Source organism: Macrobrachium rosenbergii, chromosome 39, assembly GCF_040412425.1.
Source record: "Macrobrachium rosenbergii isolate ZJJX-2024 chromosome 39, ASM4041242v1, whole genome shotgun sequence".
Classification (NCBI taxonomy): domain Eukaryota; kingdom Metazoa; phylum Arthropoda; class Malacostraca; order Decapoda; family Palaemonidae; genus Macrobrachium; species Macrobrachium rosenbergii.
Genome location: NC_089779.1, coordinates 7,295,001 through 7,318,888, shown reverse-complemented (window position 1 = coordinate 7,318,888; position 23,888 = coordinate 7,295,001). Strand labels below are relative to the sequence as shown.

At 36.8% G+C, this 23,888-nt stretch overlaps 1 protein-coding gene across 15 annotated transcripts in view; it reads right to left on the bottom strand.

Annotated features, from left to right (window-relative positions):
* The window catches only part of LOC136825689 (GRAM domain-containing protein 4-like), a 331,069-nt gene that overhangs the window by 16,850 nt on the left and 290,331 nt on the right, over positions 1 to 23,888 (bottom strand). For 9 of the 15 annotated variants that reach the window (XM_067082426.1, XM_067082414.1, XM_067082425.1 and 6 more), the window contains 6 exons: positions 22,960 to 23,047; positions 15,710 to 15,914; positions 13,353 to 13,601; positions 9,975 to 10,165; positions 6,007 to 6,226; positions 1,343 to 1,552 (listed from right to left, as the gene is read on the bottom strand). In XM_067082426.1, the coding sequence (XP_066938527.1) occupies positions 1,343 to 1,552; positions 6,007 to 6,226; positions 9,975 to 10,165; positions 13,353 to 13,601; positions 15,710 to 15,914; positions 22,960 to 23,047 (1,163 nt within the window). The remainder of the gene's footprint in view (positions 1 to 1,342; positions 1,553 to 6,006; positions 6,227 to 9,974; positions 10,166 to 13,352; positions 13,602 to 15,709; positions 15,915 to 22,959; positions 23,048 to 23,888) is intronic. The other 6 variants (XM_067082422.1, XM_067082423.1, XM_067082424.1 and 3 more) reach the window with 2 other exon arrangements.

The window sequence follows — 23,888 nt, the reverse complement described above, 5'->3', positions numbered from 1 at the left end:
CGCTGATAATAACTAACTCCTGGAGATATTTCTCATGATTTTATCATTAAAACAATACTGTATACAGTATTCCTTGCATGGAAAAAGAAAATAAACTAAAAAACATGAAAGTAAAAACGAAACAATAAAATATCTTCAGCCAAGTACAATGGATAAATAAGCAAGAGAAATGAGCAATTTAAAGCCCAAACTGAAAAAGAATACTTAACCTGCAGAAACAATTTTAGGCTGCTGGTGACAGTCCTTTACGGTGTGGTTAGATCAATGCCCTTATCACTTCAAAAAAGACCATGCTCAGCTATTTTGCAACGTAAATGAAATGAGATTATATTTTTTAAAGCGACAGTGCCAGTGGAACGAGCAACCTCATGTCCTCTCCTAGTTGAGGCCCAACGAAAGTAGGGAGAAATAAGGAGAAAGATGGTGGGCCTTAACAAAGAAGTCGATTGACTTCTGCCTCTTCAAGGAGGGAGAGGCTATGACTTAAGGGAAAACATAAGCAGAAAGGGAATTCTAATGGTTGACTCCTTCATTCAGAATGATTCTCAACTATTCACAATTATAGATTTAAGGTCAACATGATAGAGAGGGTGCTCCAAGAAGTACATGGCACAGATTTCCTCTAAAATGAACATCATTAAACAAAAATAACGCAAAGCCGTGGGTAATACTCTATTAGTGATGTGTATGTGTTTATATATATATATATATGTATATATATATATATATATATATATATATATATATATATATATATATATATATATATATATATATATATATATATATATATATATATATATATATATATATATATATATATATATATATATATATATAGAGAGAGAGAGAGAGAGAGAGAGAGAGAAATAGGTAGAGTTTTATGCTTTCATAAGTTAATAACTTTTTCGAAGATAGTCAGTCTGTCGGGATAATCTTAATATCCAATTCGCTTCTGGATATCCATGAACACAATTAAATCTCCGTTTATGTGCTATGCTACCTGGAAGTTATTTGTTTTTCACATTTAAAAGTGATGAAAGAAAATCTGTCATGATTAGTAATAAGGCACAACAATTCTGCAAAAGCACACAAGCAATGACCTCGCCTATGAGTTTCAAGATTAAAGAAAATCACCTCTTTCAATTTAATCAAGTATCTTTACCATAGCTTATGAATGTTCTCCAACAATGACATACATATAAACCAAACATAAGCAAGGATTTCCACCAGCCTTAGGAGGATTTCTTAGAGAGAATGATCACATTACCGAAGACGTTCTATAACGACGGTACCATCCCCGAAGCGACACTACCTTCGCATTCCTCCGCAGCGAACTCACCTTTTCTTCATGTAGTTCACAGAGAGCCTGACTATCGCCAGTACCAATATCAGCGTCAGGAGCCAGCCGAAAAGGACGCAGTAGAGGTAGACGACGAGGGCAAGCAGGGTGGCAGAAGGGGACTCCCAGTGCAGCAGAGATTTGACAACAAAGGACAGTTCCGTTAATGGCCTCATTACGCAGCCGAACCTCAAGATGTTTTCCTTTAATCTGTTGGCGTAAAATATATGATTTTAGTTTGATATATGTGTATTTTATAAATAAATAAATGTCACGAACACCCACAAATTATATACATATATTATATATATTATATATTATATATATGTATATATATATATATATATATATATATATATATAGAGAGAGAGAGAGAGAGAGAGAGAGAGAGAGAGAGAGAGAGAGAGAGAGAAGAAAAAAAACTTAATCATATAATGCTTTTATAATATGCAAAACAAATCTACTCTGACTTGATAAAAATTAGCAATTAGCAAACATCTTTTATCATTAACACGAATAAGGTTATGCGAATTAGAAATCTGACTGTGAATCACTCATGTGATAAAATAAACGAATCTTCTTTGTCTTCAGTAAACAGAGTTAAATTCTTCCATACTTAGAGCTAGTAAGTCTATTATATCCCTTCCTTATCAAATAGATCCTATTGGTATAATTTCCTGTGAGCAGCTGAGGACAGGATTAGAATTAGAGTATGCGATTTAGGCCAAAGGCCAAACGCTATGACCTACAGTATATGGTCATTCAGTGCTGAAAATTATGTTGAAACAATTGTTCAGAGAGGGTGGCAAGCAAGATGCAATTAAAATAGTGTGAATGGAGGTATAGTGAAAGGAATGAAAGGGGTTATAGCTTGGGGCCGAAGCTGCAAAGACCCTTAAGTAATTCCTACAGTGCCCTACCTAAGGTGCACTGATGGCACATCCCCCCCTACCGGGAACGGGGGGTAGGGGGCTATACGTTTGTTACCTCATCCAAAAACTCGGTAACTAAAACGTGAAACAGACCTTAGGAGTCTGGCGTGAGCAAAGAACTCACAAAGTGAACATTAAGATTCTTCTACTCCTTCCATTCTATCCTGAGCCTCTTGTCTTCTTATTCAGAAGACATGAATCAGAGAAGACCCTTCTGTGTTTTCCAATCACTCTTCAACACGATAACAACATACTTTCTCCAGATCTTTGTCGATTTTGTCAAGTTTCTTTTGAATAGTATTTTTCCAGATGACTTGCATTGTGGACTCTTGGTTCCCAAAAATTAGATGAGTGCTCACTGCAGTTATTACAGACCGGTCTTCTTGTATCCAGTGCTATCTAAGGTTACCTTACAGGTGACGTTCAATCCATGAATAAATATTTTGAATATAGAGGTTTCCTAAGGCTCAGCATATTCATAGGAAACAATTATTTCATATTTTTATAGAGCTACGAAGTTAAATTCATCACAACCTTAAAAATGTTACTGAAATGATTTCATTCGTATAAAATTTGTTATAATATGAGTATGAATATATATATATATATATATATATATATATATATATATATATATATATATATATATATATATATATATATAGAAATAGAAATAATCAACACACAATCACGTGTGGAACAGAAATAAATTTCTGATCATCACATCAGGTTGAATTAGGTCTTTCAATTGAAGGCAGAAGCTGCCCACTAGGCCACAAAACGACTTGTGTGGCCTAGTGGGCAGCGTCCTTGCCTTTCAATTGAAAGACCTGGGTCTGATCCTGATGTGAGCCAGAAATTTATATATATATGTATATATACACACACACATTGATATATATATATATATATATATATATATATATATATATATATATATATATATATATATATATATATATATATATGTCTTTGAAAAACTGATATTCACTCATTACGTCTAGCAGATTTTTTTTCTGCCTGTGATAAGGTAATATATTTATTCATGTATTTCTTGAAGTTTATTTTTTGTGATCTGGAGAATTCTATCAAGTGTACGTACATTCTTATGCCACGTTCAATGACCAAAAAGGTGTTGGAACTCTTTCTCAGTTTCATAAAACCGACAGATTTATTTCCAAAATACTGTACGTGGATATTTTCTTAGTAGGTTGTTGGCAATTTCACACGATAATCTAATAGGTTTGCAGGGGGTTTATTACAATTCAAATAACTAGATTCTCATCGGTAGCCAACGGGCGCGATCATTTACGACTTATGAGTCGCCAAGCCGATTGGTTCGGCTCGCAAAGTCGTAGAAAACAATGATTTGCATTTAAGAGACGAAGATCCTTTCTCGGGAACAGGCGGCGACCAATCCCCGGCTCCTTTGAAGCGAAATTCAACAATGGAAAATCCACAAAAGGACTTTGATGTCACTGTGACGTCAAAACCGTACGGAAAAATACCCTTATGCATCGTTGTTTTCGCTTTGATCAGCGGTAAAATTCCACGTTTATCGCTTAATTGGAGTTCCTATCGGCTACACATGCAACTCAATTGCCGATGGCATTTTTAAGCATTATCGTCAAACGATTGTTTATTATCATCTTCTTCTTCTGTCTTTGGTCAGGGAAACGAGTGGGTGGCCCCGCAATGTGGACAGGGCTACATTTTAACTTTCAAGGACGAGAGGAATATTTACACTTCGTTCGCTTATATTCACGCATAATAGATGATCTATAATGAGCTCATAAGTTGTCGAAAGTCAATACCAACGTCCAGTGCTTTATGCATTTGAATTCGTTGCATTTCTAGTTTAACCTACTACTTCATACCAATTTTGTCTTCCATCTCAAAATTGTTTTTGTACAAATCACACACACACACACACACACACACACACACACAGTTGTCTATCTATGGGTCTAATTTGCGTGAGCGAGCGTGTGAGTCTGCGCGTTCAACTGGGAACAAGGCCTTTGGTTCAAAAGGAAAATAGTAAGCAGAGCATGAAGGAATATCAAAGGGAATACGTAGGTGGTTTAGAAGGGTATAACTGACATCTAAGAAAATGTTTCGCGATAAACGGTAACAAAAAAAATTTACCGAATCAGTGAACTCCTTTGTAACGAATCAGCATCCGTTTGGGGACGAATGGAGCGGCATTTGAAAAATGTCTCTCACCGCACATAAAAGACCTCGAATTGAAACGGGACGTAGAGTCGTGGACAATTATACAAAACACGACTCGTCGGAACAAATATTGATTTTATTAGTAGTTGTACACTGCGCACCAAGAATATACAACAAAACACCGCTTGAAGAAAGCAAAGTTAAAAATGAACTAAGGACTCTCTTATTCTGCAGGAGCTACGATACTGACGAGAAAACACTAAAAGACAATTATAAAATATATAAGAAGCAGCTTATTTTGAAAACGTACAAGGGCCCGCCAGAGAGGGAATCGTCCCTGCGGAGGACTGCACAGAAAAACCAAACAAAGTGAATAAAGTGAAAGCGTTAGATGGAACCAAACCAACCTCCAAGATTTTCTCTCTCTCATCTGGTCGGAATGTTGAGTAAAAAATCGATCCTCCTGGCGTTTATCATTCCCCTTACAGATATTTTACTCCCATTAATCAATGCTATACCACTGTCGCATCCACCTCTCTCTCTCTCTCTCTCTCTCTCTCTATTTTCTATTTTCAAGGCTACTAATGGCATACGATGAAGGATAAATGACACTGCTCTCATTTAAACTTCAGTAACTTTCCATGTTCCGATTTTGCTTTCTCTTTCATCCTAGAGTATATAACCTGTTACTGACTAGACTATTAGAGAGTTTAATCCTACGAAGTTAGAGAGAACAGAGCATTAGAAAAACTCCCGTCGCAGTACTCTTCTGAAGTTCGACAGACCAAGCAAACTAGAACGGAGTGAAATGCGATGTGTTTATGGCTCTAGAGAGAAGGAATCTGGGAGGGTTGTTACTGGCGTATACTGAAGGGGAGAAAAGTTGGAACACGATTAGGGTCTGATATGCCCGGAAAAGGATCGTTGGTCAATTACGAGCATAATAAGAGAGGGTGAGCCAGATAGGGGACATGAACTAATAAGAGAGGAATGGGAACGGGAAAACAATATTTCGCTTAATGAGCCCAGGGTTCAGTGAAATGAAAAACAATAAAATATAACCGTGAATAACATAAATATATAGTGTATAAATATATACAGTATATATATATTATATATATATATATACATACGAGTATATATATGTGTGTGTATATATGTATATATATGTATGTGTATGTATCTATACATATATACAGATATATATATATATATATATATATATATATATATATATATATATATATATATATATATATATATATATATATATATATATATATATATATATATATATACATATATGAGCGTGTACATAAGTATATGTAGGTATATTTCGACCAATACACACCGACCTCCGTCTCGGTGAAAAATGAGAGGTGTTGCAGAAGAAATATTGATATGGGGTAAAATGTGTTTAGACTGAACTCACACACACACACACACACACACACACATATATATATATATATATATATATATATATATATATATATATATATATATATATATATATATATATATATATATTGTGCTATTTACTGTAAATACACTTACTTTTTCACAGTGAGAGGGTCTCCCTCGGGGTCCCCATCAGGCAGTTCCTCCTCTGCCACCTCTGAAAAGTCCTTCACCACCTCGTCGACAAAGGTCACTATTCTAGCCTCTAGTCTCCTCCACCAGGGGTCCTTTGGACTGACGAGAGGGGCTGCAAGAACGCTTCCCTGGCAGCTCCCGGGATCCGAATCGCTACCGGCGCCTCCAGCATCCCCTGACACTGTCAAAAGATAGGACGATTCGTTATATGTATGATTTATTGGCAGTGAATATTTCTTAAGGAAGTATAACCGCATTCATTTTATTAAACGATTCTCAATATCCTGATGATCTCCTAAGCAGACTTTAACTTTTGAATCATCCGTGAAATAGCAGTTATATTTTCAATGGTGTGATGAAAATGTTAAAGCGAATTTCACTGGTTCCTTTCAACAATTCAACAATGGTCAGAATAAATCGAATGTTACAAACTGATGAGTGCCCTGATTAGAAACATCTCTTAACGTCTACTTTCCATTAAAAATCACACTGCAGATTCAGAATAGAAGTTTCCAAAATTTTGTTTGGAAGTCTTTGTCAATTTTAATATTAAAAATACCAGTATAAACAGGAATAATAATACTAAGTTAGACAAATGTCACATAAGAATTAATAAAAAGAAAATAATATCCGGCCGAGTACCACGGACTCTATGTTTTGACTGTCCCAATCTCCTCAAGTGTTTGAGTGGTGGCTTTGGGTAGGCCCAGACAGACACCTTGCACCTTCCACACTTGGGTTTCCTACGTTTTCCTCCTGGTCGAAGTCTTGGCAAGAAGGAAGGGATACGCAAGAAGTTCCAAAGTACATTGCACAAAACACCTATTGAAATTCAAGATATGATAGGAATTCTTTGGTTAACGTGATGTCTAAAAGAGAAATCCGTGATAAAGGTACAGTACATTTTATGACACCCGGTAAGTAAACAAATCAATATAAAGTATTCAAGAACTGAAAGGATAGACAGGGCCGTCTTTTGCCACGGGACTTAGTGCCAAACCAGATTTCTCTCTTTTTCATGTTCCTTGACTGATCAGGTAAAGGAAAAATAAATTACTGCGTAATCATCTGAAGATGCAGCAAAATAGTGTTAAGAATACACAATTATATCAAGTTACTTAATTACTTGTTACGGAATGAATTCGCACATACTGAGAGTAAATCAGGCTTCGAGTAGATCGGAAATCATCTCTCTACTTACAGTGACAAAATATTGAAAAATGAAAATGAGAAGCGGTATATATCAAAACTGAAAGTGGGACGTATTTCCTTCTCTTTGCATCAATTTTCACTTTTAATCGGATGCAGCTTCATTCCAATAACATTTCCATATTTATTATCGATCCTTATCTTTCCGTGCGTATTCTTATAACTAACTTGTCCCTCTCTCTCTCTCTCTCTCTCTCATGAGCTTCAAGTCACATCCGTTTCTTTGTCTCCCTTTCATTCATTCCTTAAACATAAATTGTATTTCCTATCTGTCTATTTCTCTGCTTCTCTATGCATATCCGTCTTCTCTATCTCTCTCTCTCTCTCTCCCTTTCCTCACGTGCCTCTTTAAGCGCTCTCTTCTCCTTGTGCAAATGTTTTCTATTTTGTGACAATAAACTTAACTTCCTTAATTACTAACCTTACAATTTATTTCTCTCTCTCTCTCTCTCTTATCTTGACAATCTGGCTATCTCCCTCAATTGCGAGTAATGTTTGTCAAATTCCTTCTTCTCATTCTCGCTTACTCAGCTTATGGTCTCTCTCTCTCTCTCCCTCCCCTCCAGCCAATCTGGCTACCTTCCTGTATCACGAGTAATATTTGCCAGATTGTGGGCGGATTTAGTCGGTAATTTCCACTTTATATGCACGTGGTCTTGATAAGTGTTTAGGCTCCCGAAGGCTCCCGATTTATGGTGTTTCGATATGTTGTTTATCCATTTTTCCATGTCTTCTTCTTCTTCTTCTTCTTCTTCTTCTTCACTGGGATCTGACAGACATCGACTTCTAGATTTTACATCTCTCTATTGATCCGCTACTTCGTATATAAAGATGGCGTAATTTAATTCTTTTTCTGCTTGAGTTATGTAATTTATGACATTCTTTTAGCAGCTTCCCCGCTGTGGTCATTACAGGCCCCCTACCTCAAAGGCCAAGAATTCTTAGGAGACCATAAAAAGGACTTCGCCTTTATTCCATATATGCAAAAATGATTATCAACCTAACTGTTTAATGTACTATGGTTTATTACATATAAGGAACAAGGAATATTTTAAGTGAAAAACTAAAACTGAGTTTTTGGAAGCTGTGAAGTATCGGCTACAGCATACAAATGCAGATAATTCACTCAAAAACACCGACTGAAAAAAATTGTGCAATTCATATGAATGTGTGATTAGGGAAAGAAAAAATTAACCGGCCTTCGAAAATAGAAATAGTTTGCAAAAATCAATTCTGATGTAAAAGGCAGAGAATGAATGAATGATTCCGAGTTATCTGGCATCGTGACAACTCGGTCACTGACGTCGATAAAAGGCGGAGATAAAAGTCTAATCATGAGAACGTAGACAAAAGAATTAATATTTCAAATACATACGACTTCAAAGGTTAATTTGCCCAGAATGAATCTCATTCATGCGTAGAAAACAAAATCTTTTAGCTGTGTTCCCTACAATCACCCCTAGAAGCTCGTCTCACAAACTTCGGTTTAGAAAATACCATTAATGAGCAGAACAGTGACTAAATAAATGTTAAAAAAAATTTTATTTTTAGTTCCTACTTCACCCACAATCAAGTGAAGGGGTTCTGTCTAAACAATTTTCAAAAGACCCGCTTCAACAACAAGACGATAATTTTCCCAGAGGGCATGTGATTTATTTACAAGAAAGAAAAGAAGACATCTAAATACAAACTTTGAGCTGTCTGTTTTCAATGCAATCATGTCTGAAAACCGTGACCATATTTACATGGGCAAGTCAGTAGTTTCACAACTCTTCCTTTTTGTCGGGCTTGGGCTAGAAAAGGCCACTTCAAGTGACATTTGCTCTTAAGAAAACCACAGGAGTATATGCATTATGTGCACGATTATTATTAATGACGATCTGAGACTCCCAGACGACTGCTATCTCGTATGAAAAATGTAACAGGACAAAAAACTTGGCTCAGATGTATGAGGTAAATGAAAAAAGTTAGAAACAGATGTGAGAAAAAAGGCACGAAATGGGAATATCGATTAGATCAAATAACCAAAGTTTTTGCTCAAAAACTTGAGTACGGACGCTAAAGAGTTCGCATCTTTTCTGAGGCCTTTTCATCTGTGTGGAATATGAGAGAGAGAGAGAGAGAGAGAGAGAGAGAGAGAGAGAGAGAGAGAGAGAGAGAGAGAGAGAGCGCGTTTGTTGATGCTAATTATTCCTTCTAAAAATGTCCTCCTTTTAGATGAAAACACAGACATGCATTCACCACACGTGGTTGATGGCAATGTATGAAGGGGAAGAATATTCTCAATAATCTCGATGTATGTGGCCAAGAGATGAGTGAAATAACATACAAAATATATACAGGTCTAAGCGAAATTACAAAGAATATACTCCGGATGAAGTCTAAGTGAAAGAGCATACACAATAGAGTTAAACACATGGTTTAGGATGGAGTCTGAGTGAAAGAACGCGAAGATTACATGCAATATACAAGGTTCAGAGTAATGTTCAGACAAAAACTTGTCAGTTTCTCCTCAGCATTGCCTTCGGAGACTCTACCAGAAGCATTGGGACAGAGGCTTCAAGACTGAGAGGTAGACAGGGCTGTTAGTAGTGTAAGTAAAGAGAAATATTAGAAAAGAGGTGTTCTAGATGGCACAACTATGCTAACACCATGACCACTAATGCTCCATGGGGGTATACTGGCAAAAACAAGCAAAAACGAAATACATTTTCAGATACCTTTGTCCCTGTCTGCATCATCAGAGTCACTTTCCCTGGGTTGATCTCCGTCAAGCCATTCGGAGGATGCTGTTGTACAGCTCCCTGTGGCGCCTGCGCCGTTGAGAGAAGCTAAGAACTCCGACTGGTCCAAGGACTTGCTCTTCTCCAAACCTCGTCTCTTCCATACGAACCTTCCTCTTGAAGGACTCCTGCACAGTGGGGGATATCGGGATAAAAGGTTAGACGCATAGAGAAAGGACCAGAATTAAATCAGTAACACAGGGACCATTTCCTCATTCAGGTCAGCCTAACTGATGACAATTAACTGATAACGTAAGACCGTGGAACCCAGTGATTTTTGGCCTAGAGAACTTGTAAAAAGACGTAACAGTTCGCAGGTTTTTCTGTGGAATTCTTGTTAAATTACTCGATACAGGATTTTCTAATTAAAATAAACGAGAGGGGACTTCATTTGCGGAAACTTCTCCTTGCAAAATATCATTAAGCAACAAGTGAAACAACATCATTGAAAATAACAGGAAAATGGCGACATTACTAACGATTTAGTGAATTGACAAAGCCAATTACCGTTAAATCTGTCACAAAACATAAAAGATTGCAATGTTTTCCAATGGTCGTATCTTGGGAACCTTTTTATATTTTTCCGCGTCAATATACGTTTATCTTATAAACTTCAAATACTACAGAATCTCAAACATACTAGATTCTTCAATGACTTACCTTATGGACCTCTTTAGGAAGGTACAAGTGCAGTCATGAGCTAATGATTCTGACGTCTAGGGTGCGGCTTTCGGCTTTATCACTTAATTTCCTAAGGTTTTACGAATATTTTGACATCGAACAGACCTTGTTTTGGTCATCAGTGACGCCAAGAGTATCCAAAAAAGAGGGATTTCAACCTGAAACCTTGCTGTCCAAAATTTAATGACATTTGGAAGGGATCGTTTTAAGGCTTGCTACGAGCTTAACAATACGACGTCATGGGAACGACGTCATGGGAAATCTTTTCAGGGTGGGGGGGATGGTTTTTCTAACAGGTTATAACTATTAATTATAGAAGAAATGACTATTAACACCTAAAGGATATGTAAGTGCATAAATAGACGAAGAGATCCTTTGAAAGACTGATCAAAAGGAGAGAAAAAGGAAACTCAATAGAATGGAGGAATGTAAAAGAGAGAGAGAGAGAGAGAGAGAGAGAGAGAGAAAGTAATTCAGGGAACACAGGATTCAGTAACATTTCTGTAAAATGCGAAAAAGGGGTTCAATTTACTACATCAGCAGGACAGACACATCGATGGAAAATTCATGCACTCTGCTGTGCGCAATTTTCAAATAAATTTAGAATCTCGGTCGTTACATTGTCGAGAAAGAGAAAAAAAAAATACAAAATGGGATTCGAATCACATTTTCATGTAAAATAATGATAATGTGTTTCAGCGTTGTTACCGTTTAAAATTTTTTTTTCATTATGAAAAGTTCATCAAAGGTATTGCCGACTGAGAAATGAAATATTTAAGGCGTTTCCTTTTCATTCGTGGCTGAGTTTCCCAAACCAACCCCGCCTCCCTCGTCCTTTTTTTTTTCCCATTTTCTTGCTTTCTTCTGGCCTGTGCTAGACAACAGCACTAAAATAGGTTCTCTGCGTCGTTAGCTTTTACTGCTCAAGAAATATTCGTTTTATCAGTCCTTTTGATTTTTATTTGGCATTTCATCTGCCATTCCATTCTACAGTCATACCTGAAATTATCGTGAAAAACTGGTCGACATTAAAATCTAAATAGGCTACTGGACGTCAGTTAGGCGATTTTCCTCATATTAATCGACTTCTTTGCGAGGCTATATACAACAAAGAAAGCTTTTGTAAATTCCTGAACTAACGACGATGTTTGTGCAAAAATGCAGATGAGATGAAGTGCAATACTTTACGACGCATTCTTATTGTCTTATTCACAATTTTTAACAAGTTTTTACATCCGTTGCCAGATCCCCTTCGCCGCCAGAATTTTCCAATGGACGTGGCACACAAGAAATCATCCGGTTCTCATTCCCTAAAAATAGTTCAGATATCAACCAAGTCTCCAGTTTAAATCATATCGACGATGAGATTCCACCTTTTTCCAAACTAGATATCAAACGGGTATGTGCTTCAAGTAGATAGTGTTCTACAGATCCACTATTTTAGTATAAGAAAAGGGGTTCAGTAACAACAGATATTTAGGTGAAGCATGTCATATAGTGTGTGAAACGGGAATTCCTCGTAATTTTCAAATGAGCTACACGGTGTAATTACTGACGTTCCTCTTCAAAGTGACTGCCTACCTTTAAATAGTCTATAGGTTTATCTGCTTCATCTTTCTGTTTCTTAATCATCAAGAAAGATTCGAGTTTCTTTTCGTAAAGCTAACATTCGAACTTGCTAGTCTGGCTATATTCAACTGCAGTGGCCTTTAGGTTTGTTCAACACGAACGTGTCATCAGTAATAATAATAATAATAATAATAATAATAATAATAATAATAATAATAATAATAATAATAATAATTAAATACTCATGCTTTCCATTATACATATAAGTTACCTATTACGCTTTCCATTACACAAAGAAGGAGTGTAAAAACTGAGGTTGTTGTTATTTTCTAATTCACACTAAAAGGAAGCTAGATGCTTGCAGAACACTTAAAAATACTCAGTATAAGGGTTCCGTTACCAAAACTACATCTCTAAACATTTTGCTACAAACTGTATGAATTTGCGGTTAATGGTATCATGCCATGTAAGCTAGAGCCTACAGAACTGTATTCTATCAATATTTACATAAGTGTACTCACCTTCAAGAAAATGATAAAGGACCCTCCGCCATCTAAGCTAATTATACACATCCATACAGGTTTAATGACATATTCAACGAAACTATTGAGAGATTTTCGTACTCTTTGTGGGATATGATGTGGATTCCACGATTAATGTAGAGTGCGTCGTATGAGTCTTCCAATATCTCTGCTATCATTTAAGTATGTCAGATGGTGGAATTGCACGTCTTATAGAACGCCTTCGGTGGAACTGGACCAGATAAGCAATTTACCGATAGCAAAAAAGGGACAGGTATGACACTGCAATTGTATATCGATATCTGAAGCAATTTTTGACTCTGGAGACACCAAGATAAAGACGGTAACTCGGGTTACTAAACGACTTACCGGAGACGGAGAAGCGAATGCCGTTACTCAAGTCTAACAGCTAACGGGAGACAAATTTCCTACCAGTACAAGAGACACCAAGGGACTCGGTAAAAGACTACACAAGAGTGAGACCGAGCCATCCAAGAACTGGAAGCGTGGGAAGCTGAAGACGGGAAGAAGGAGAAACACTAACTCAACAACATCAAACGTCGAACTGGACTTCGCATTGGCTGCTTCCTCTCCGTACTTTACACTAAGGTAGGTGGGTGGATCGTATCCGGCCGGGATGGTCTTGTGGCAGGCCCTCTCTTCGCTTATGAGGCGGATCTTGTCCGACGTCGGCGGGTGAAGAGGGGGCGGAGGCCCCGGCGAACCGTCCTCGACGTCGAAGGACTGACTCTTGTGCATCTGGTTTATGCGTTTCCTTATCCTCTGGGGCAGACTGTCCGGGGGGAAGGGGTTAGTGCCAGGGGTTAGTCACTTGTTAATACACCCAAACATGCTCTCTACTCAGGAAAGCTCAGCTGGTGAAAAACAACTGATTCATATTAGTTACTGAGCTAACGTAGTTAAGATTGATATCTTCGTTTATTGTTAATAAATACTGGCTTAGTGACTATGACTACAATGTACAATACTACAATATACAATACTTGGTGAACAATCTCCCCGTAAGGGTGTATAGTGTCATTAGCACAGTTTAACACACTCATCCATTTCTCAAGGCATGAAATTCACAAACAAGATCGCATGCACGCACAATGAAACCTCTATTACAGTACGCGAATAACTCATAGCAATGTCTCACGACTCAGTAAATAAGGTCTTTTAGAAGTTTCTCAGTGGCGGTGTAGCCTTTTAGGAAATATTCTCGGTTGGTTGGGTAATACTCCGGAGGTCCATGCCAGGCCTCCTACTTGACACATTTACTGGCATAAGGACAGATTAATCTAAACCCACCAACTAGCAACTAGAAAGAGAATTTAATTGCTACTTGCGTGACAAACCTCAGCAAAAGACGACACTTCTTGGATTCTTTATAATCTGTCTTAAGCAAGAAACTGGTTAAATTTTCATGTACTGAAAAAGATGCTTACTAATGAATGGACTCTCTGGTGCATATATATATATAATATATATATATATATATATATATATATATATATATATATATATAAAATTATATATATGTATATATATATATATGTATATATATATATATATATATATATATATATATATATATATATATATATATATATATATATATATATATTTAGAGAGAGAGAGAGAGAGAGAGAGAGAGAGAGAGAGAGAGAGAGAGAGATAATAAATTAATCCTTAACAGAGTACATCATAATCTGTGAAAGTGAGAACATAAAAATATTGAGCAATCCTCCATAAGTACGGCAATCAACCGCACCACACACTGATTTAGAAGGAATAAAAGAAACAGGATGGTCCAGGCAAAGAATGAAAAAGAGAGAAGAAGAATAAAGGAGGAGAAAAGAATGCACTTTCACAACGAAAGCCATCGCAATTGAAAAGTTGCGGAAGAGTCTGTCGCCACAATAGCTTGAAAGAATGCAAGATTCAAGACTTGCGTCTTTAGGGGATATCACATCTCAACAGCGCCAAAAAAACGAAAAACTGGAGGATCTTGAGAAATCCTTGAATATTCAGTGCTGTGAGGCAATTGAAACGAGCCAAATTGCCACAGAAATTATTACTTGTTAAGTTAGATTTTCGTCTTTAAGAGCAAAACAAAAATGATACTGGAAGATTTTGGGGAATTCGTTGCAATTGAAGAACTTGAAAAAAAAGTCAAATTCTTGCATCTCTTTTACAATATATACGATACGGAAATTAGGTTACTACACCAGCAAAAATAAATATCGAGAAAACGTCATAAGAGCATTTGAAGTTTTACTTTAGAATACACCAGTGGCTGAAATGACGGATTAAGTCATTTGGAAGCCTGAACTTTCTACTACAGCTTCATCCAGTATCATTGTTCATGGTGTATGCCCAAGATATGCAGTGTAATTTACACTCCTCCCTCCAATTCTCTTAAACAGCACAGTCCTCGCTGGCCTCTTGTCTCCAAAGAGACAGAGGTCCTGGCCACTTTCTTTTAAGACACTAGCTTTGCCTCGATTACACTTCACAGTAAGAGTACTAGATACTAAGTATTAACTATGGCCCTTGACCCATGTGGAGATTAAAAGCACAATGAACGACGTGACGACGAACATTTTTAAAAAGTGGCCAGAGACTTTTTTGTGGCACCTTGGCAAGAGGTGAAGAAATACCTATGAACAGGTAAGATCGCTGTCTCCCTCAGTCCAGTGATTTTTCCTATTGTTTATGTTTTTCCAAATTTATCTTTACACTTGTTATACCTCAAACATCTGATTTTCTCGCAGTTTTTATAACGCATTCTTTAGCTGACGATATTTTTCAAGTTTTGACAGTGCGTGCACGCTATCGGATCGCGCCTCTCTCTCTCTCTCTCTCTCTCCAGCAATTGTTATTAACGGCCCGTCTCACCTGGGGGATTTGTCGCCTGGGGGCAAGCTTTTCTCCCTGGGGTGCCTTTCCCTCTCCCTCGTCTCTCTCTCCGGGTGATCTTTGTCCCTCACTTCTTTCTCCTGAAGTCTGTCCATGAGAATGCGACTCTTCTCTTTCTCCCGCTCCAGCTGCTGGCGGAGCTGCTCCATTAGCCCCGTTTCACGAAGCTCTTTCAACTCGTCGGCTGCACACCATGAAAAGAGAGGAGAAAAAGGTGCCGGTGAAAAACAAGATGGAAATGAGAATGGAGATTTCATCTCTGTAAGCTGTAGGGTGTGATCCTTCGTGTGAGATTTAATGAAATTGGCTTGACTGTTTCAAAATTCGAACTACATTCCACTACAAATAATGACGTGAAAAATAAAAAAAAAAAATAAAAAAAACTGTCGGAATTAATTGCTCCATAATTCTAACTATTCTTCAGTCATACATGACAAAAGCACAGCAGTTTTCTTGGAGTGCAACTATATTCAAGTTGTACAACTTGATTTGGAAAATGGAAGAAGGTGATTTTAATTCTAGCATGGTGACACTTAAATTCTATAATAACTGCGTCTACGTTGTATATGAAAAGAAATAACCAAGTGGTGATAATTTAAAATATAATATGATAGTTACATTCTGTTATTAGCTACTCATACTGATCCACATTTCACGGGGTATATGAAGCTGGGCAAAATGATGGTTTATATTAGAAAAAAATCATTTCGTTTTTGAATCATTATATTTTCTTGTAAGCCGACCACGAAAAAATATCACAAGTAAAGGCATGTTTGGTATTCTCTAGATTCCAGTCTACAGATAAAAATGGATTCATATAGTTTTTATTAACGCCATATAGAACAGGCCAGTCAAAATACAGTAAAATTCTCTGAAACCCTGTCAACAGCACTGGTATTAACACAAACTACATATACTCATCAATAGGTTGGCAAGCATAGCATCAAGATTAGGAAAATGGAATACAATGTTTTTTATGTTGCAAATCCGTTGAGCAGATCTCCAGTTGCACCACTACCGAATCCAGGGGGGTCGGGGCACCTGGGCACTTGGCCCCCATGAAAAATAAAGGCAAAATAACACACACACACACACATATATATATATATATATATATGTATATATACACATATACTGTATATACATGTTATAACTGAATCACGAAAATACGGAACGTGATCAACATATAAATAAAGACAAAATCCACGAAAGAATGAGACACAATGGAGTGCAGCAGCCCATTGTTTCTCTTTCCTTCGTGGATTTTGTCTTATATATATATATATATATATATATATATATATATATATATATATATATATATATATATATATATATACATACATACATATATATGTATGTATGTGTGTGTGTATAATCCCAGTTTTGAGGAACACGATACGAAAATATCTTCGTATTCTAATTTACGGCAGCAACGTCAATTACTAATTCCTCATCAGAGGTCCAAGTAAGCTTAAACTGAACTGAGACATTAAGCTGTTTCCTTGGCATAACACCACTAATAGCATAATACGTACAAAAGTTCCGAATTTCTCAAAATTGCAAAATGTTTTTCTTTGGCGGCGGAATGACGAAAAGTTCAATAAAAACTAAACCCCGTAATCTTCAGCGTCAGAAGAATTATGTAAATTGGATTTCGCCCTGATACTTACAAAATCATGTCTTCCCAACACCGCGCTTATTTTCTTCACTTATTTTTAAGGAAATTTGGCAACAGTTGTATTGATTTTGATCCGACTGCCTAAAAAATTGCGTGCGTGTGTAGGTTGTATAATAATATGACCATTCATAATGATAACCCGTTTTTCTTTTCGTTTGCTGAAATTCATAATCCCAGCGATGAGTAACTTGCTTGAACAAAGCAAAAAGGAAGGCTGGAGTCGCAAAACGCACAGCTAGGCCTTACAAAGCACAGCCAGTAGAATGTATATTCGGGCTAAATGGCACAAATGCCGCCAAGTGGGTCGGGCAATGGACGGTGAAAAGCGGGCCATGAAAAAAGAAGTCGGTGTTAGAATTCTGCAAAAGCTTTTAGCCTTGATGAGCATTTGGGATTCTGAAACATTTTATCAATGGTCTTCTCGTCGGAGTTTGGGGTTTTCTCTCGAAATAAAACTTCCTTTCTCTCTCTCTCTCTCTCTCTCTCTCTCTCTCTCTCTCTCTCATGCTGTCTACTTCGAAGATAAAGTGGAGTGAATGGTTCATTTGCTTTCTACATAATCTTTAATATATGTCTACTAAGACCTCGGCCAAATTTCCAAGAAATTTAGAAGGCGAGTAGAAGTACATCAAGACTTAATTCACACGAAGAATGTTCCTCTCTTCAAAGCATACGAAATCAGAAGATTCAATGTTTATCTGTGTATCTTATGAATTACGAATTATGTCTTCCAGTAAGACATGCATAAAATATGTCAGCAATCTTTACCTCGACAACGAGATTCAGCTATTTTAATTAAAAAAAAAAAAAAAATTGTGGAGTTACGTAGTTGTGGCCTTTAGGATAGTGAATGCAAGGGAAGTTGATGTTTGTTTGAAATGCTGGTAGAATTAACCTAACGTTACCTGATGGTACGAGGTTATAGAGCCTGATGCCTTGGAGAGAGAGAGAGAGAAAAAGAAAAACATTATTTCACTATATGATCACTTACGATCATTTATGTCACCCATGTAGTTCCTCGTTGGACGAGTCGGTAGAGTTCTCGGCTAGCACTCTGCTAGGCTCGAGTTCGAGTCTCCGGCCGGCCAATGAGGAATTAGAGGAATTTATTTCTGGTGATAGAAATTCATCTCTCGCTATAATGTGGTTCGGATTCCACAATAAGCTGTAGGTCCCGTTGGTAGGTAACCAACCGGTTCTTAGCCACGTAAAATAAGTCTAATACCTCGAGCCAGCCCTAGGAGAGCTGTTAATCAGCTCAGTGGTCTGGTTAAACTAGGGTATACTTACTTATGGCACCTATGTTTTCACTATAGAACAACTCTTACATAGGATCTCAGCAGCGACATTTATTTTTTTTTAACTATAAACAAAGACTATTTGGAGTTTAAATTTAAAAAATGTCTATGCTTTCTCTGCACAATACCACACTGGCAATACCAACAGGCACTACCTAGGAACGGGCGACGTGTCAGCTGATGTCACACTCAACGAGAACGGCACCACAAAAACAAAATAAAAAGTAATATCTGCTATATATTTACTTAGCTGGAAACGAGACACGAGAATTCCTTCAATTTATTTATGTTGTTTATGTTATCGCCAGTCTTCGGAGGAATCTACACTTTCCCAGGGGCATGAGAGACGACGTCCAACACTCTGCCAAAACAAGAGTAATGAAGAGAGAAGTAACATTTTCTAAGGGACCAATATTTTTTGCAGTGAGACAAACTGGACACGTATATCCCTAACAAATTTAGGAATAAGCCAATTTTTCGAGCAGCTAACGAATGCTGGAATGAGAATCATGAAGGAGAGAAAGACACGTTTTCGATAAAATGAGAGAACATGAAAGAGATTTTTCTGACAGTTCATTCACTGCAACCTCTCCACCAACGATGGTAAGAGATTTAATTATACATTATCTCGACATCATATGATGGAACAAATAACATCCATTCATCAATACAAGTTTACTATTGCAATAATGCAATAACTTCCTTCACAATGTGGGGTTACAGTGTTGTTGCTCAAATTATTCTCATTCGTTGACCTCGAATAAGTTCGAATAACTAAAAAAGCTGCAACAGAGTAAAACCCCCAAAGGTGAAAAAAAAATTTGTGAAGAGAAATACAAAACTATAAATAAATAAATAAATAAATCCAGTGATAACGAAAACGTAACTGTAGGCTACACGTACACTTGCAGCGATATAAATAAAAAGAAAAGAAACAAAGTCTCTCATGAATATTATTTCTCGACATCAACTCCACATCTTATACAGGGAAGGGGGAGAATGACCTCTTGTACAGGACAGCGTGGCATCTGTCATCTCAGACCAACGTAGTCTGTGCCAAAGAGAAAACGGTACCTATCCAATACACTAAATGACTAGACAGGATCCATTCAAGTCTTAACCAATAATGGATATCATGAGACGTATCAACAGAATATTTCATGTAAAAAAAATTAAAGTACTAACTACTGCAGAAATGAAAAAGTCACAATAGAACATCACGTTGCATACATACATTTTACAAGGAGGAATCGGAAGCATTAAATAAAATAAAAGGTTATCCCTTAAATCTCAACGAAAGATTGGCACTCAGAATCGTCAGCCACCCTGAAGAAATTTTCATCTTTCATAATTAAAATGAGACACAGCACAGCTCCTAGTAGGGGCAAGGAACAGGTGACCAATACAATATGTATATTCACATACTTTGTAGGTACTGCTCATCCCTCAAACATGGCTATGTTGGTCACACCACAAAAAATCCACAGAAGCGTCTGCGGTATTGTGGAAACAAAGTCGCCATCTTTCAACAATTTACTGAGAACCACGACTGCAACCCTGAAATGCAACTGCTTACACATATGACTTAAATTATCCACTGACACGAGACTTAGGCGGCTCCTCACACCAGAGGTCTTTTAAGTTTCAGCATGGAACCTTAAAAATTTGGAGGCTTTCAACACCTAGGTGCTCAAAGTTTCTATGAACGATGTGGAAAGGCGGCGAGATACAGCAGTCGCCAAGGAGGATTAGCAGAATTCAAAATGTCAACACTAATGAAATAAAAATAAATAGTAGCATTGGAGACGACGAGAGACAGAGAGAGAGAGAGAGAGAGAGAGAGAGAGAGAGAGAGAGAGAGAGAGAGAGAGAGAGAGAGAAACTCATCAGTGTTCAGCGACCCGACTTACTACTGTAGGCAATCAGAGTCCCTTGTTTAAATCAAAATTATTCTTTCGTTCGTAATTCGTAATAAAAACCCACATTAAACTTATGGCATAATTTCATTGATGAGGATCAATATATATATAATAATACACCAACTGTCTGAATTGCAACACTGTGAAATAGGTTCACCTTTCCTTTCTTTTTGGACAAGATTTTTTTGTCAAAGCCAACAATGAAGGAGGGAAACGTACAGAAAAAAAAAATTGTTGACCAAAAACTAATTAAATAATGGAACAGCTTTCATCTTCAATAATGACAGCTATCATGAAAATGATGCCACTGACGTTTATATATATATATATATATATATATATATATATATATATATATATATATATATATATATATATATATATATATATATATATATATATATATATATATATATATATATATATATATATATATATATATATATATATAAAAGAAGCGTTCGATTTTTTCACTGCAAGATCTGAGTATGATTCCCGTGATCTATAATCTCCGCTCTCCCAACTCTGAGTTTCTCTTTATAGTTTTATGTGATCAAAGATTCAATTTGCCAGGCATTCCAACCCTCCGGATTCCTAGCGGGATCTTACTCTTCCACCCTCTATCCAATGATTCTTCCCTGGCTTTTCTCCTATTAATGCAAAGTTAATCCAATTCTTTTTTTCGCCCCCCTCTCTGCAACATTTCAACATTTACTATTTCCTGTCAGACTCATTCATACTCAACTTGAGTTTTATAATATTAATTGCTGGATTAAAATCATTATCTGGAATCGCAAATAACAGCTGTCTGATTGCGTAACTTGCGTAAAGTTAGTATTGTTAGACAAACAACACGGCCCCCATTGAAAGCTGATCGAATTCGAATGACATGAAAGCCTCTCACCCAAAGGGTACTGCAATGCATAACGGAATTCTCTTACATTTTCTTTATAACTACTGAAATGTCTAGTTAGCCATTCACATGAAAATAGTTTTTTTGTTGTCAACCGTTTCTCCTACTGTCAAACCAGTCGTTTTTACGTTTTCATATCATCCATCCTATTCCTCCATCCGATAGAGTAATGAATTTATCACTTACTCCCTGCTTTCTTAATTGTTATTCCCATTTGATTTTCATAAATTTCGATAAATTAGTGTGTGTCGGTGTGTGATACTCTGACTAGGCTGCTTCCACATTAGTATGTAGGCCCAGTAGTCCATTCAAAGAATCACGCACATGGTATTTTCGTGATGGGCAGTCACTGAATGAACTTTTTTTAATCTGTATTCACTGTAATGAATATTCTGCGCCCATTATCAACACTTGCCAACCATAAAACCGTACACCTTACTTTGGGCCTTGTTCGAGGACTCATCTTATCGACCGGAATATTTAAAAAGAGCAGTGGCGAAAATAGATCTCTTCTCATTCTTTCTGAATGACTAATCTTTGCTGCCTCGACGGAACTATAACACCTGTTTTATTAATTACGCTCTACTCATTCCCCTGCACTTCTTTTTCAGAATTCCCAGTCTAATACATTTGCTTTCTCTCGTATTTTTATTATTAATGTTACTACAACATCAGTTCTTTTTCTACATGCTCTGATTAATATCGTTATCCTACTCGTGTCTTCCTCTATGTATACATATATACATATACATACATACATACATACATACATACATATATATATATATATATATATATATATATGTATGTATATATATACATATACATAGTGTTGAGTGACCAGTCGCTCTCTCGCTGACTTGTCAGGTTGGTCCTTTTACGGCGTTCACACAAGGACAGCATAGAACGTGCAATTGAAAAGCCTGTGCCTCACCATAAAGTTAAATATCTATTCACTAACTTTTCACTATTCAAATACACTTCCACGCAAACTTGCCGCAGGTCCGCATGACTTCATTATTATAAGTGGCCGGATTAGACGATGCAGTGACGCTGAAACAGACGTATGCGACATATAAAATAAGTCATATATATATATATATATATATATATATATATATATATATATATATATATATATATATATATATATATATATCACTACTCGTCTAATCCGACACTTAAAGTGGGCGAAAGCAAAGCCTCTTCTTGCTGTTATTCATCCTACCTGAGACCAACCCAATTGCTGTTCTCATTTCCTGTATTTTATTCGGGCCTGGGCTAGAAAACGGCGTTGACCTTTGAAAAAAAGTAAAAAAAAAAAATAAAAAAAAAGCCATGACGGAAATATCAGTTACGGGCCAACAAAAAACCTCTCTTGAAGAAAAAAAAAATTTTTTTTTTTAAAAAGAACTTACTCAGGTGCTGATTTTCCAGCATCACTGCAACAAGTTGCTCTTGAAGTGCCGCAAGTTGAGCCTCTGTCGCCATCTGGTCCGCATCTCCCTGGAAGCAAGATGAAAAACGGTTAGCTGAATCAGGAAAAAAAAAAAAAAAAAAAAAAGTTTGGTTGGCTTGTGCGCACACAAGTCCACTCACCCGGGAAACGAGAAGGCCTCCACTAGTCATAATTGATCGGCAGAAAAAGAAGTGAAGGCTTCGATTACGTAAAAAAAAGTTATTTTTTTAATGTGTATATTTTAGGTAAATCAAGTGGATAAGATAAAATGGCTTGGTCTTCGTCTTATTACTGAATCATCATGAAATCAGGATATGAGGGCATGAAATACGTAGGTATGTATTCAACAAAAAAAAATAAAAAAGGACATGAGGGCTTGGATTGTGAACAAACCCCTTACCATTAATAAAGGGAAGCTTCAGAATATAGGAAGAGGTACAAACCACAAAAAGAAAAAAAATTATAAACGAAGACAGAATTACCTAAAAATGTTCTCCTTTAATCATTATTATTATTCTCGTAACATCGTCGTGTTGCTAATATCGTTTTCGGTCGACGACATTGGTAACGAGACAGCAGGACTCGTGGAAGAATGTCATGTCAGACGACGTTGACATTGTTATAACCCCCAGTTGCAGTCTGGACAGTACTACTGGACTTGTTTTGGAGACCAACGCCAGGTCCGTGGAACCTTTCCATCAAAGGTAAGGAAATGCTTCCCTTGGAACGTGGATGGAAAATGGAAGGGGCAGTGATGAGGGACGTAGAACTTCGTCCCAATAAGCATATAGGCTATATATGTTTTTTCTTTATCTTATACGAATTTTTATCGTATAGAGGAGATTTCACTTACAATTACGATTCTCAGCCATTCTTTAGATATAAAGA